The sequence below is a fragment of the Zeus faber genome, assembly GCF_960531495.2.
Source record: "Zeus faber genome assembly, chromosome: 3".
In the NCBI taxonomy this organism is placed as follows: Eukaryota; Metazoa; Chordata; class Actinopteri; order Zeiformes; family Zeidae; genus Zeus; species Zeus faber.
This window is the reverse complement of record NC_137190.1, coordinates 5,714,169-5,728,683: the sequence shown is the minus strand read 5'-3', so window position 1 is coordinate 5,728,683 and position 14,515 is coordinate 5,714,169. Positions and strand designations below refer to the sequence as shown.

The window sequence follows — 14,515 nt, the reverse complement described above, 5'->3', positions numbered from 1 at the left end:
GTTTAAAGATATGAAATTAGGATTATGGAATCTTTTATTTACAGACAATTAGATCTTAGAATATTAAACACATTGTTGACTGGTTTTACATTCGCCCCAAACCACAAAGTAATACGCTTTAAAGCAATAACTTCCCTGATTTCTCTAGATGCCAAAGTAGTATATATTTTTATAATTTATGAGTCGATAAACATTCTGCAAATTTCAAAGACCATCGTCAATATGGCGACAGCAGCGGCCGATTGGCCGTAACTCAAGAGATTTCGTCATCGTCCGTTAAGGTTTCTACATCAGGAGCCCCGGACATAGGTGCGTTCAGGATAGCATCCAGCTCTGGGTCAGAGAAGTTCTCAGTTGATGACGGCTCAGGGTGTTTAGGCTCCTCAGTGAGAGTAGGGCCTATTAGAGGTTTCTGTTCCTCTGTTGGTCCCTGGACGTCACTGAGCTCCGGCTCTGCTGTCGTCAGGCCGCTCAGCTCGGCGCTGAAGTCCGCTACCGGCGCCGCGGTCTCTCTTTTGGGGACTACAAATTCCAAAGGCTCGAGTATAGTGATTTCATCAACACAACCCAGGCTGCCGTACTTATGAACTTGCGTAGGGGGAACACCTAGAATTTGGGAAACGATAGAAAGGGGGAAAAAAAAAAAGTGTAACAAAATATTGTAAATCAGGAAGAATGTCTTCAACCCTCAGGCGACCAACATATTTCATACAGTAAAAGTCAACTATGAAACATACCTTTACAAAAGAAAATTTGAATATTTCCGTGAAATAATTATGAAATTTTTACTTCATCCAGCAACGGATGTTCTCTCCACAGAAAGCTAAATCTTTAAAAATATACATTCTATCAGGTAACATAAGCAGAAGTTGTATCAAACCCCAAAATAAGTCAATATATTTTGGAAGGAACAATGAATTCAATTTTAAATATCTATCTGAGGTCAGATCTGAACACACTTGGTATCTTGAGGATTATGCAAGACACTTAACCTTAAAGGCCAATTTCACAGTCCAGGTGGTAATAAAATGTCACTTATTAGCAAAAATAACAACACAAACAAGAGGATGAACAAGTGTGAGGAAATTATTTGATGCCAAGTTGGATAATCAAACATCAGTTTTTTGCCAAGTACAGTTTTAACATTTTTTCTTACCCAGTATAATGGCCAGCTGGGCAGTGGGGAACAAAATCTGCAAACAGCGATTTAGGAAGGGTACCAGGTCTTCTGCATAAGCACAACAAAACTGGACGAAAAGTTCCCTTTCCCGGTTGCTAAACGCAGATACCTCCGCCCGGTGGAATACCAGGATCAGCTTGGTCACCTTAAGCAAGAGGAGGGGAAACATAATGACATTATTAGCCACATAAAACAAGTTACTACAGGCAGTTTCAAACTAGTACCCCAGCTAGGAATAATTATTTACAATAATGATGATAATCAATACACTGCTGGTATCAAGGAAAGGTGAATCATGGTTTAGGTCCATTACCTATCAGCTTAGATGTGAGAAAACACAAAACGTTACCATCAAGAGTGCATCATCTAGGTATTTGGTAACCTCCTGGGCCAGTCCGATGGGGCAACAGAGTCGGAGGTCATTGAAAGCGGTCAGGATGTTGTTCAGGAAGCAGGCCAGGGGCTGGAAATCCAGGAGCGACATGGGGGGCTGCAGGGTGCCAGGCTGGGTGCTCGGCGTCACGGCTGGGATGGTCCTCCCCAACATGGAGGGCAGAGATATTAACGTGTATTGGTTCATATCCTCCTGGAACTTGTCCACTGCTTCCTGGACGGCTTTGTGGAAGGTGTCCGCCGCCACCCTCTGGAACATGGGTGCCAGCTGCCCGCGGAAGTCTGCCCCGACCCGGCTGAAAGACAGGCCAAAGTACATGCACTGGCCCAACAGGGACTCCAGCCGCCCGCCCACCCCACGCTGGAGGTCCCTGTCCAGGGTCTCCAGGAACTCGGCAACCTTCTGTACGATCCAGCCGTGGAAGATGGCTCCCTCATTAACAGCCTGTCCACCAGGGGGTATCAGCGGGTCATCGTCAGAGAAAATGGCTCGGTACTGGGTGACGATGTCAAAGAGGTGGACCCGGCAGGCCTCGATGGTCTTTGTGATGTGGAAGTAGGGGTCATCGTCAGGGATAGCAGACAGGATGGAGTGCAACCAGGTTCCACGTGCCTGAAGGAATTTCACCCTTAGTTCCGCCTCTGTGAACACGTCCATCCTCCTGAGGTAGCCAATCACACGGAGGCAAACGGGAAGCTGAGAGTTGCTGCGCAGCTGCTGCAACAACTGGTTCAGCATCAGCTGAGCTGACTGACGAACTTCCTGGACAATGCCCTTGGGATGAAAAACAAGCTTAGATCAAGCACATCTGTAGCAAAGATTACATCCGAATGATCTACTAGGCTCATTAATGTTCAGGATTTTATGACCTTCCAGAAACCTATACTTTTTTAGCTAGACGCGCAATGTCGCTGTGAATCCCCATGTTGGATTTGGCTTCCTCATAAAGCGGGAGATGAACGGTTATCATTCCCCACATAGGGGCAGGAAAATAGGGTGAAAATAAATACCTGGATGACTTGCAGAGATGAGTGCTTCTTCTCCAGTCTCTTGACATAAGCTGCCAGCTCCAGCGCTTCCTCGTAGTAACCGTTGCGAACACAGGTGTCCATGAGCTGAGGGATCTCCAAAATTTCCAGGATTTCCGTGTGGCGGTTCAACGTCAGACTGTTCATTCGCCGGCTGGCCCCAATCTCCTCTGCTTCTTTCATAAACCCCCTGGACAAGGACAAAGTATACCAGCGGAGGAAATTACTCGTGCACATTTTTCGAGTAGTTCAGTAAATATCCTTTCCGAGACTTTTAAAGATCTGCACTTTTTACTCTGCCACATTTCTAAGACCGGTCTGCAGACCAAGTGTCCAAATAGTAATGATAAATAAAAAGACTTGGAAACACCAAATATTCACAGTGGGTGAAAGAATGGATGCATATGTATGCGGCAGTGACACCGTTTATAAGTGACATTAACGTTTAAAAGTTTAATGACATTTAAATGACGACACTTGAATGTGGTCCTTTCTTTTGTACTTCAGTCACTTTGTGTCAGGCCTATTTGTACTTTGACCGAGGTGAAAGGTCTGAACACCTCTTCCACCACTGCCACGGATGCTATAGAACAGTACGGATCATGTATCCTGCTGACAGCGCCACCACCGACCTGCACTTTTCCCCGAGCCCCGGCAGCTTGTCCAGCAGACTGCACACGCTGCCCTCCACGCTGCTGAAGTCCCGGTAGAGCCGCCGGGTGCAGTCCGCCGTGCGGATGAACGTCTTGTAGTGGGAGCAGGCCAGCTCGCGGGTCTGGTGCAGCACCTGCGCCCGCTCCTCCGCCAGCCGCTCGGGCTCCCGGTTCAGCTTCTCCACCCCGTATGAGCTGAGCTCGGACAGGTACGCCGCGAAGTCCGGGTTGTCCCTCCAGTTCTCCGGGAAGCTGTCCCTGAATATGGACGCCAGGATGCTCTCGTCCTCCACGTCCACAGCCACGGCCGCCATGTTGGGGAGGTCTCTCCGCGGTGACTCGGTGCGAAACCCCGCCACGGACGTCCCCTGTCGGTAGCGTTAGTAGTTTTCCATCACGTTTGCGTTGAGACTGTCATAACATTTCAGACTGGCGACCTTCAAGCCGAATTACCTCCGGGGGAGGGCTCCTGCTGGCGGCTGGGCGCTCCGGGACACACGACTCCGACCGGACGTTTCCCGTGTTTACGGCCGAGCGGCGGTTGCGCGTTGCGTTTCCGGCGGACCGGAGGCTCCCGGGAACCTCGCCGCCCCCCGTCGTCCAGTCAGGGAACTGCAGCCACGACGCGCCGCAGCCACGGCGCAGGTTTGCGGCTTTTTACTGCGAACAGGTGCTGATCGAGCGCCCGGTGGAGCTGACACCTTGTGCAGCCAATGTGTTCTCTACTGTCCTCCTCATGTTACTCCTCATGTTACTCCTCATGCTACTCCTCATGTTACTCCTCATGCTACTCCTCATGTTACTCCTCATGCGACTCCTCATGCGACTCCTCATGCTACTCCTCATGTTACGCCTCATGTTACGCCTCATGCGACTCCTCATGCGACTCCTCATGCTACTCCTCATGTTACTCCTCATGTTACTCCTCATGTTACTCCTCATGCGACTCCTCATGCGACTCCTCATGCGACTCCTCATGCGACTCCTCATGTTACTCCTCATGCGACTCCTCATGCGACTCCTCATGTTACTCCTCATGCGACTCCTCATGCGACTCCTCATGCTACTCCTCATGTTACGCCTCATGTTACTCCTCATGTTACTCCTCATGCTACTCGTCATGTTACTCCTCATGCTACTCGTCATGTTACTCCTCATGTTACTCATGCTACCCCTCATGTTACGCCTCATGCTACTCCTCATGTTACTCCTCATGTTACTCCTCATGCTACTCCTCATGCTTACTTTAGGGTTTTTGTGTTGTTGGATTTGCACTTATTATCAGTAAGTTATTGTAATGGCCAATTATAGTTTTCATTCTTTATCTTGGGTATATAGTTATTTTTTATTTTTTATTTCACATTCCCTATTTTTCTATCTTCAAGTTAGCCATTAGCTTTACTGTATATCGTGAATTTTTCAGGTAATCCTCAGGTTTATTGCGTATTGGCATATTCTGTTGTTATTACTAATATTATTATTGCCCATTTTTGTTGCAAGCTACTGTGACATCGAAATTACCCTGCTGGTATCTGTCTATCTATCTATCTACCTGTCTATCTATCTATCTGTCTGTCTATCTATCTATCTACCTGTCTATCTATCTATCTATCTATCTACCTGTCTATCTATCTATCTATCTATCTATCTATCTACCTGTCTATCTATCTATCTACCTGTCTATCTATCTATCTATCTATCTATCTATCTATCTATCTATCTATCTATCTATCTATCTACCTGTCTATCTATCTATCTATCTATCTACCTGTCTATCTATCTATCTATCTGTCTATCTATCTATCTATCTATCTACCTGTCTTTCTATCTATCTATCTATCTATCTATCTACCTGTCTATCTATCTATCTACCTGTCTATCTATAACTGTCGTGTCTTATCTGTATTTTATATACTGTATGGGAAAATGTTTTTGTATTTCAACAGCGCATTTCACACACAGACAATACAAAGTGTTTTCCATAAGACATAGAACACATTACATAAAAGACAAAAATAATTACATTACATTTAGCAGACGCTTTTATCCAAAGCGACTTACAATTGTTCAAACACCGACGGACGCAGCCATCAGGAGCAATTAGGGGTTAAGTGTCTTGCTCAAGGACACTACAGCATGCTAGCAGGAGGAGCCTGGGATCGAACCAGCAGCCTTTAGATTACTAGACCACCAGCTCTACCGCCTGAGCCACCATCCCCCCCTATAATAAAAGCATAGAGGAAAAAAAAAAAAGATAAAACATATAAGTAAGCCCAGAGAGGGAGAGAAAGAGAAATAGATTCATAGCCGGCTTCACACCATATCCGACAAACGATAAGAACAAATTGGAAGTCCATTCGTTCCGATGAAGAGTCGGATTCCGCACCGAAAATCCGAGTGGAATTCCCGTGTGTGGCTGAGGCTCTGGGATGGGTTCAAATTTTACAACTCATGTGACGAGATTCGGGCCGACACTGCTACCAGAGGTTACGCCAGCCATTTTTATTTTTAAATTGTAACAGAGCTTAATACAAATTAAATAAGTCACATATGTCAACACTCTAGTGTGGTGTGTTGTGTGATGAATAAAGACTGTTTCTTCTTCTTTCTTTCAAATAATGACGTTATTAACGTCAACGTTGGATGTCACCATATCCACGATCAATGAATAAATGTGTTTTTATTTAAGTTACGTTGTGTGTTTTTATTTTTTTTTGTTTTTATTTTTTTTTCACTTCGCAAACAGTTTCCTTCGACGGCCACGAGAGGGAGCACTGGCGGATGCGATTACGGATTCGGTGAGAAGCGCGTTTAAGACGGAAAAGTGCCGTACGAGAATAAAGAAACCGCAAATATATTCTCAGGGCTCATCGAACATGTTATAACAACACCCGGCGTGTGAGATTAAGATGATGAAATTCGTGTTATTTAAAAAAATAACAATAATAGTTTGTCAAACGCCGACGTAACGTTCGGGGCTGTGACGTCACAATGACGTCGCCGCCGTGGTTCGACACCGGCTCCAACGCGTCGCGCCGGCGCCGCGCGCGTCAGTGCGAAGCGAGCGTCGACGCGGCGCCGGTGATGCGTTCCCGGGAACCTCGGAGATCTCGAGCTCCGCCTCGGGCGTCCCCACGTCCGGGCTGAAAGGTGTTCAGCGGCTTCTGTTCGGGGGGGAAGGAAAGGCGTCGACGCCCGCAGAGCAGCGACTCAGCCACGCCACTGTTTATAAACGTTAACGCAACGCGAAACCCGCAGAGTGGATTAGGTCGAGGTCGTACGTGTTTTTATATTTAAAATACAACACAAAAAAAACGGTTGCACGGGGGAATTTTGTTCGCCGTCGCGTGTTTTAGTCTGCCGCAACTGCGACCTCGGATGCGGGGCATCTGCGCCTACAATTCCCGACGTGAACAGCCGCTGCCTGCACTTCTCCGAGCGGGAGGCCGGATTCGACGGACTGGCGGCGTCACGGTAACGCGGCACCGTCGCGCTGTCGCAGCCGCAGCGTTCGGGACGCACCGGAAGTTGAGCCCCCGCCGCCGCGGAATCCGCCGGAAGTGAGCCAGCGTCCAGTTGCTAAGCTGCGGGGCGGTGTTGTGTCTCCGGCGGCGCAGCGGCGGCGACAGCTTCGCCGACGACTTGTCGCAGAGAGCGGGGGGTCCCCCACGGCAGTGTCCGCCGGCGGGAGGCCGGTTCCCCGTCGAATGAGCACCCGTCTGACGGGACGCATGCCGGGTAGGTTCCACTAATTGGCCCAGGGTGTCGCGGCTAGCTTGCGGACGTTAACCCCAATTAGCTCGTCGACCCGACGCCGTAATCTGAACTCGGCATCAAGTCGTTTAAAGTTGAATAAACACGACACTAAAGCGGCGGCTTAGTGAGTTCTGTGCCTTCAAAGCGTTAAAACTAGTCCGTGTTGTTGCGATTGTTTCCGTCCAGTGACTGCTTGTCTGTATTCCAGGTGCCCGCAGGTCCTTAAAGGATTAAGAATGTCTCGAATTCAGTTTTTTTTTCTTAAATACGTTTTAGACGTTAAACGTTATTGAAATGTCTTGCATTTGAATCTGCTGGGGCTTGATTTCAACGTAAACATGTTTGTTGGTCAAAACGTGATGCACCAATTCATAGAATCAATTTGTTCACAAGCTTATTTAATAACAGACAAGGCACGTTTATTTATACAGCACATTTCAATTTCAGAAATGTGCTGTATTCAAATGGATTAAAAAATACTAAACATAATAAAATCCCCCAGCAGGTTGTAGTGCAATTTTAAACAGGCCTACCCAGGTGTTCCCATCTCAGATTGTCATGCCTCTTTCTATGAACCGAGTGGGAACGCCTTTGTAGGCTGCGTTGACCGCTTGTAGCTGAAATTGTCGTGCCGCATTGGGCTTTTCTCTGTGCCTGCGGTACTCAAGGCAGTCGCTGGGATATGCAAATTACAAACTGATGTTGCTTCTGACGGCTGGGTTGGTTGGTTTCCTCATCAGCGCCTCCTGCCTTGTTCCAGAACTAATGTTAAGGGCCTCATCTCATTCCCTGTGAAAACGCAGACTGACCAGAGTCCAGGCACTCCATAATGGCTGTTGCGAACAGTACCAAGATAACATGGCGATTACGTGAGTTTTTGCCTTTCATTGACCATTGACCGGTGAACACCTCAGTTGTGAATCAATGAATTTAAACACTCGCATGTTTGTTTGCAGAGGAGTATGTGGCCCATTCCAGCAATGTGTCCTGTCTGGCTCTGGGGAAGAGCTCTGGCCGCCTCCTTGCTACAGGAGGGGAGGACTGCAAAGTCAACATTTGGGGTGTCAGCAAACCCAACTGTATTATGGTATGACCTTCACACTGCAGTTTAATGTGGGCTTTTGCTTTTGCATGTGTTTTGAATATTCATCTCTATGAATGGGATTCTCCGTCTTTTTCAGAGTTTGACGGGACACACTAACCCAGTGGAGTGTGTGCAGATAAACAGTTCAGAGGAGCAGGTCGTTGCTGGCTCCCAGTCCGGGTCGTTGCGGCTCTGGGACTTGGAAGCGGCTAAAAGTGAGTTAACTTAGTTACACACAGATAGTGTCGTGATGAGGGAAGGGGATGATCTGAACCTGAAGTTCTATATTGGCGGTGTTCGATCAAGTGCTCGTGTTCCATTCTCCTCAGTTTTGCGGACTCTGACGGGACACAAAGCGAACATTACCAGCCTGGATTTCCATCCGTTTGGGCAGTTCTTGGCCTCGGGTTGTGTCGACACAAGTATCAAGGTGCTTGACCAGACATTTGGCTTTCTATTACAAAGTCTTGAAATTTTGTTCTTCTCACACCAAAATGAATTTCCTCTCTTTCAGCTTTGGGATTTGCGAAGAAAAGGGTGTGTAATGAGTTATAAGGTAAATGTCTTTATGTACATACATTATATATGTATAAACTTGTTCTGTTTGCTAATGGCTTTATGGACACCGACTGTTCCTTTTGCTTGACATATTGGCCGTTGGCCAAAGGTTGGCTGCTAATTTGGTCACTTGGCTACGGTGCAGCTGTGTGACGACCAAAGGGCTCAGCAGACAGATTATTTAACCAAACAAAGTGCGTCTGAACACCAACCATCTTTCTCTCTGAGGTGAAAAGCTTGTGTCCTGTAAGAGGAGCTTGCATACTCAAAAGAAAATAAGGCGAAATAGCTTTGATTGTACCGGACATCTGCAGACTCTGGGAAATTCTGGAAAGTCATATCTCATTGAAGTCATTGAAGATTTTATGAATTGACTTAAATGTGCACTAGGCTACAAATAAAACAAGGCATTTAACACTCTAATGGGCCGCTGATGCTGAGGTTTGGTGCAAGAGGAACCTGTAAAAAAGATCTAGGCTGATTTTGCTTTAAATAGAAAAATAATTCTGCTGGCTGTAATATACAATACACAGCTTCCAATATGTTGTGTTAGCAAAGACGGTAATTGTCTAATCCACAGAATAAAAGATGGAATGAAGACAAATGTAAAATAAGAGGTCTCGGTGGGCTAATCATTTAGCCATTGATCTCGAGAGTATTGTTCCGTATCCGTCCCATATCGGTGCAGATCCACAGTATGTATTAAACGCAGCGCTCCTAATATCCTCTTTTATCTTTTGATTATTTCAGTGTCACAGTCAAGCAGTGAGGTGTGTGGCAATCAGCCCCGATGGGAAGTGGTTGGCGTCTGCTAGCGATGACGGTATAAAGGTAACGTACGGTTAACCCGTCAACATGTTGACCAAAATAATCAATATGAGTATAATTATCAGTATATTTCTATTGTATCCAGTCAAGTGGGCATGATGTTTCTGAAAGTAATATCCTAATATATTGTGGAGATTAGTCAAACCTACAAGCAGTTCTACAAAAGATTATGATATTTGTGATATATATTTCTTTTGTTTAGTTGTGGGACCTGGCGGCAGTGAAGATAATCACAGAGTTCACGGCTCACACGGGAGCAGTGAACGTCATTCAGTTCCACCCCACAGAGTATCTGCTGGCGTCGGGCAGCGCAGACAGGTAAGGGGAGAGGAAACCGGTCGCTTCGCTTCACCATGTTCTCTCGTGTTGTTTGTTTCACGTTCCGTCCGTCTGTTCCAGGACGATCAAGCTGTGGGATCTGGAGAGGTTCAAGATGATCGGCTCCTCCGAGGCGGAGTCCAGTCCAGTCAGGTGTGAACCGCAGCGCTTCTGGGTTTTTTTTTTTCTTCTGACTTGTTCCGCTGCGGTTTCATTAACTTGACCAGGATCGGTGTAGGGTGGAGGATTCGCCTCATTTATTATTGTGGTTAAATCTCAAGCTGGTATCCCCCCCCACACACACACACACACACACACACACACACACACACACACACACACACACACACACACACACACACACACACACTTGTCTCTAGATGCATCCTGTTCAACCCCGACGGCCGCTGCCTGTACAGCGGCAGCGTGGACTCAATGCGCGTGCATGGCTGGGAGCCCGACCGCTGCTTCGACGTGGTGCCGGTGGGGTGGAGCAAGGTGGAGGACCTGGCCATCTGCAACCAGCAGCTGGTGCGTACACTCAGACATTTTTGGGGCATAAAGCAATAATTTCATTGTCACAACCGGTCGAATCAGTGACGCGGACTCCCGGGAAAGGGGCCGCAAATCCAAACAGTCTGTTGATTTTTATTTTTTTTTGCCGTTCAATGCGGAACAGTGGCGGCGCCTCAGTTCCTTTCTCGCTCCCGTCTTCCCCTCGCAGATCGGCGTGTCGTTCCATCTGACCAACGTGTCGTCCTACGTGGTGGATCTGACCAGGGTGAAGCAGTCTGGCGGCTCGGTGACCCAGGGCGTCTCCCAGGACGACCAGCCGCTCGCAGGGCCTCCACCCAAAGGATCCACGCTGCGACGGAGCTACGAGCGCCCCACCACCACCTGCAGCGCCCAGAGGTGAGTGCTCGGTCATAACTGAGCTGTCTATTGACATTAAACATTGGAACACGTGGATGTGGATCGGAATGCACCGAACCCACGTTCTATTGAATGGCAACGCTCATAGTGATCCGACGCAATCACTTATATAACGCAACAATGTACGATACGTAGATTGTGATGAGTGACTGACTCCACCCGGGTCCAAAGGTGCAGCTGCTGTGTGTACAGACCGAGCGCTGCGCTAACGCGTCCGCTTGTCTTCCCTCTCTCCGCAGGGTGAAGCAGCGTTCAGGCGACGACCGGCCGAGCCCCGAAGGCGAGAGGCTGAGCCCCAGCAGCGAGGATGAGCGGGAGGACAAGGAGTCCAACGCAGAGATCCGCAACATAGAGGAGTACAAGGAGATCTTCCAGCCCAGCAACGCCATCTGTAGGTCGACCCCAAAAACCTCCAGCGCTCTGTCTCGCCGCTCGAGCCAAACGGCAGGATCAGGAGGAACGTTTGTTTATTCAGCCGGTGTTTCTCTCCCTCTGCTCCGTAGCGCGCACGCCTCCCAGGGTGAGCGAGCCCTTCCCCGCGCCGCCGGAGGAGGGTGAGTCCATGTCCTCCCAAACACAGTTGTTTTATTTGGGGGTGTTACTTAAAGCCTATGCAAATAGAATATCATTTGTTGACTAATTCTGGTTGTTAGCTGCTGGTGTAGCTCATTCACAACGCTTGCTAGGAAAAAGTAGCGTTGATCCAAGACGGCGGTGCTTTCGTGAGCGCCAAGTCGCTCCTCGCCCGGTAGGAAAGTGTTAGTTGCCATGGTAGCCTAGCCACATGGCCGTCCAGTGAACCATCTAGCCCATCCCTGTGACCCATAGATTGTCTCACTCTCTCCTCCTCGCCTTTCAGAGACCTTCGTGGTGAGAGCCAGTCAAGTTGGAGAGGTCCTGACTCCTCTGCCCAACAAGCAGCCGGTACGTTCCCTCTCCTCCCGTCGTTCTACGTTTATATATTGATATAATGTTGTCAATGTTTTCACAGTTTAAGAACCAGCCAATCACCTCTTCAACTCCCGTCCAGAGGGTGGAGCCGACCATCGTCTCCTCGGCGCCGCGGCCCATCCCCGCGGCGACCGCCTCAGCCAACCGCCCGTCTCTTCCCAACTGTCCCGGGCCCCGCCCGGCGGCCCCCGTCACCACTGCCAAAGCCCGGGCGCAGCCCAGCATCATCCTCTCCACCCGCAACGAGACCATAGGACTAAACGTGGCCGACTTCCTTCCTGTGAGTGCACATGTTCATCTGATTATGACTATTTTGAACAAAACCCCCAGTTTGGGTTTTGTGTTTTGTTTCCTGTACATTCTGGTTTGGTGGTTGTGACACTGCCCCCTGGTGGCACAGCTTTAACTACAGGCACGCACGCAAACTCTTGTGTATATTTCAGGCTGAAGTATCTTTTTATGCCCTTAAAGCAAATAAATCAATTGCATAACAAGTACCTTTTGCATTCAACAATGAAAAGGTCGTTTTAAGAAAACAATATTTAAGGATTAGATTTAAGATTTTGAACCACAGTTTTGAATGCATACAGTATTAACTTTACCTAAATCATTTGTGTGATTCAACAAATACAATTTAAATGTGGAATCAGGCATCAGTCTGGCAATTAAATTAAAAAAAAAACAACAAAAAAAGTTTTATATTAAATGGTAAAATAGAAATTATTTATTTCCACCCATCCCAGCAACGTAAGCTGTTCTGCCTCTGTGATCACACTGATGTTTTTCAGAATGCAAACAGCCGTCCCAGCGTTCTGGGGGACGAGGACGCCCTGTCCCAGATCAAGAAGGGCCACGACACCATGTGTCTGATGCTGACCAGCCGGCACAAGAACCTGGAGGGGGTCCGGGCCGCGTGGGGCAGCGCCGACGCCAAGGCAAGGACTCTAACTCTGTTTTAATACCACGTGTCAATCAGAGGATTTAAATAATAACGATGGGCCCTCTCGTCCGCAAAGTGACAGAGATCAGCTTCCTCTTCTTCTTCCACCAGAGCTCCCTGGACACGGCGGTGTCCATGAACGACCTGTCCATTGTCGTGGACATCCTCAACATTGTCAATCTAAAACCGTGAGTGACACACACAGTGTTTTGGGAGTTTTCCTACTCTCTGAGACTTGGTTTTCAGAGTGATAGTGTCAGATTATCATTAAAAAAAAAATCCCATTCACACCCCCCCTCCGCCCCAGGTCGCTATGGAAACTGGACCTGTGCACGTCCATCCTTCCTCAGATTGAAGAGCTGCTGCAGAGCAAATACGAGAGGTCAGAATTTCCGTTCGGAGAAAATGAAAGTCGATCAGATGTCGTGATCAACTCACACTGAGATCAGCCTCCTGATTGGCTCGCTCATGGATGTAGTTGAAAAAAAGGTTCAGTTTGTTGCAGTTGAGTTTAAGGATCTTTCCTTGAGCCACGCCCTCCTGCCCTCAGCAGCAGCTCGACAGACGACAATTCAGATTGAGCTGTTGGGTCCGTCTGTCCCACCCGCCATGTTGTGTTTCTAGTTACGTCCAGACGGGCTGCATGTCCCTCAAGCTGATCCTCACGCGCTTCTGGCCCCTCATCTCCGACACGCTGAGAGCCCCCCCGTCTCTGGGCGTGGACATCACACGGGAGGAGCGGTGAGTCACCGCCCAGCACCGCCCAGCACCTTCACTCTGTTATGTTTCTACACGTTCACACCTAATCTCTACTGACCTGGATGTTTGGAGACCTCATCCAGGTCAGGGGCTCCCCTAGTGGCCCTTTAAGGAATTGCAGTGAGCATAGTATTATGTGCTTTTGCTTGTTTTTAAGCATGTTATGACACTTTTTACTATATATTTTTAATACTATGGTTTGTTTTATTTTCCACAATATTTAATACACCGTCCAACATAAAAAGCCTGTTCAACCCCCTGGTGGAGGTGACTGTGACCACCGTAAAACCTCGTTTCAGGCACCAGAGATGCAAGACGTGCTACAAGCAGCTGAAGAACCTGAGCAACACGGTGAAGAACAAGGCAGACCAAGTGGGCCGACACGGCAGTGCCTTCAAGGAGCTCCAGCTGCTCATGGCTCCGCTGGACTACTGAACCCCCTCCACGTCCGACACGTCTGCCCTCCATCGCCTGAGTCAATAATCACTTCAATTCGTACCAGGGATGACTCAGAGTGGCCAAATCGTGGACTGCGGTGCATCTGAGGAGGTCGGTTCGGTACAATGAGCTGAGCTTTCTGTTCCTTTAACTGGAGTGGGACCACTGGGCGTGCTCCGGTGGTTGCTGTTCAGGGCTTTTGGGCCTTATAAGGCCTTACACGCGTTGGATCGGAGAAGCAGACTTTGCGAGCGTATTTTACCCAAGTATTCCACGTTTTAGTTTGTTCTAGCAGGTGTACTTTGTGTCAAATCTAGACAAGTGGCTGGATTGATATTTAATTAAATTTTCCTCGATCCTGTTTTCATAACCCCGATTTTTAAAGAATGCGCATTCCTCCCGACACATTTCACACATTGTGATTGCACACAGCCCTAGAGAACCCAATCATAATGGACTAGATGACACTGTATATATTTTTAGATGGTATTTAAATGTTTAGAGTCCTTTTCTACTCTATACAACAGAAGACCTAGATGCACTTTTATTGCACTGTCAACACTGAGACCAATTCTTTTTTTCTAATAAAGTTTTTAAACTCTACACTGGATTTTGTATTCAAATACATTAGAGCCTTGGAGCCTTTTTTTTTTTTAAGGAAGGTTTCTCAGCATATCATTTTGATTTTCCAAAAC

General features: G+C 47.9%; 2 protein-coding genes across 5 annotated transcripts; one reads left to right on the top strand and one right to left on the bottom strand.

Annotated features, from left to right (window-relative positions):
• Positions 1–24: 24 nt before the first annotated feature.
• On the bottom strand, positions 25–3,778 carry cog8 (component of oligomeric golgi complex 8). The gene is made up of 6 exons (XM_079997393.1): positions 3,709–3,778; positions 3,235–3,623; positions 2,585–2,792; positions 1,530–2,348; positions 1,157–1,325; positions 25–606 (listed from the first exon to the last, which is right to left on the bottom strand). Exons 2-6 carry the CDS (start codon positions 3,567–3,569, stop codon positions 254–256), a joined length of 1,884 nt encoding a protein of 627 aa, XP_079853519.1. The 5' UTR covers positions 3,570–3,623; positions 3,709–3,778; the 3' UTR covers positions 25–253.
• A 2,807-nt stretch (positions 3,779–6,585) lies between these two features.
• Positions 6,586–14,423, top strand: katnb1 (katanin p80 (WD repeat containing) subunit B 1). Of its 4 annotated transcripts, none has more exons than XM_079997851.1 (20): positions 6,586–6,993; positions 7,815–7,880; positions 7,968–8,098; positions 8,193–8,310; positions 8,425–8,525; positions 8,610–8,651; positions 9,404–9,484; positions 9,684–9,799; positions 9,881–9,952; positions 10,180–10,330; positions 10,524–10,711; positions 10,972–11,123; positions 11,236–11,286; positions 11,592–11,656; positions 11,724–11,963; positions 12,472–12,618; positions 12,735–12,811; positions 12,931–13,005; positions 13,248–13,364; positions 13,682–14,423. In XM_079997851.1, exons 2-20 carry the CDS (start codon positions 7,841–7,843, stop codon positions 13,815–13,817), a joined length of 2,100 nt encoding a protein of 699 aa, XP_079853977.1. In that variant the 5' UTR covers positions 6,586–6,993; positions 7,815–7,840; the 3' UTR covers positions 13,818–14,423. The 4 variants fall into 4 exon arrangements, with proteins under 4 accessions (XP_079853977.1, XP_079853978.1, XP_079853979.1 ...); XM_079997852.1 differs by having other exon boundaries at positions 7,772–7,880; XM_079997853.1 differs by having other exon boundaries at positions 7,752–7,880; positions 11,763–11,963.
• Positions 14,424–14,515: the final 92 nt, after the last annotated feature.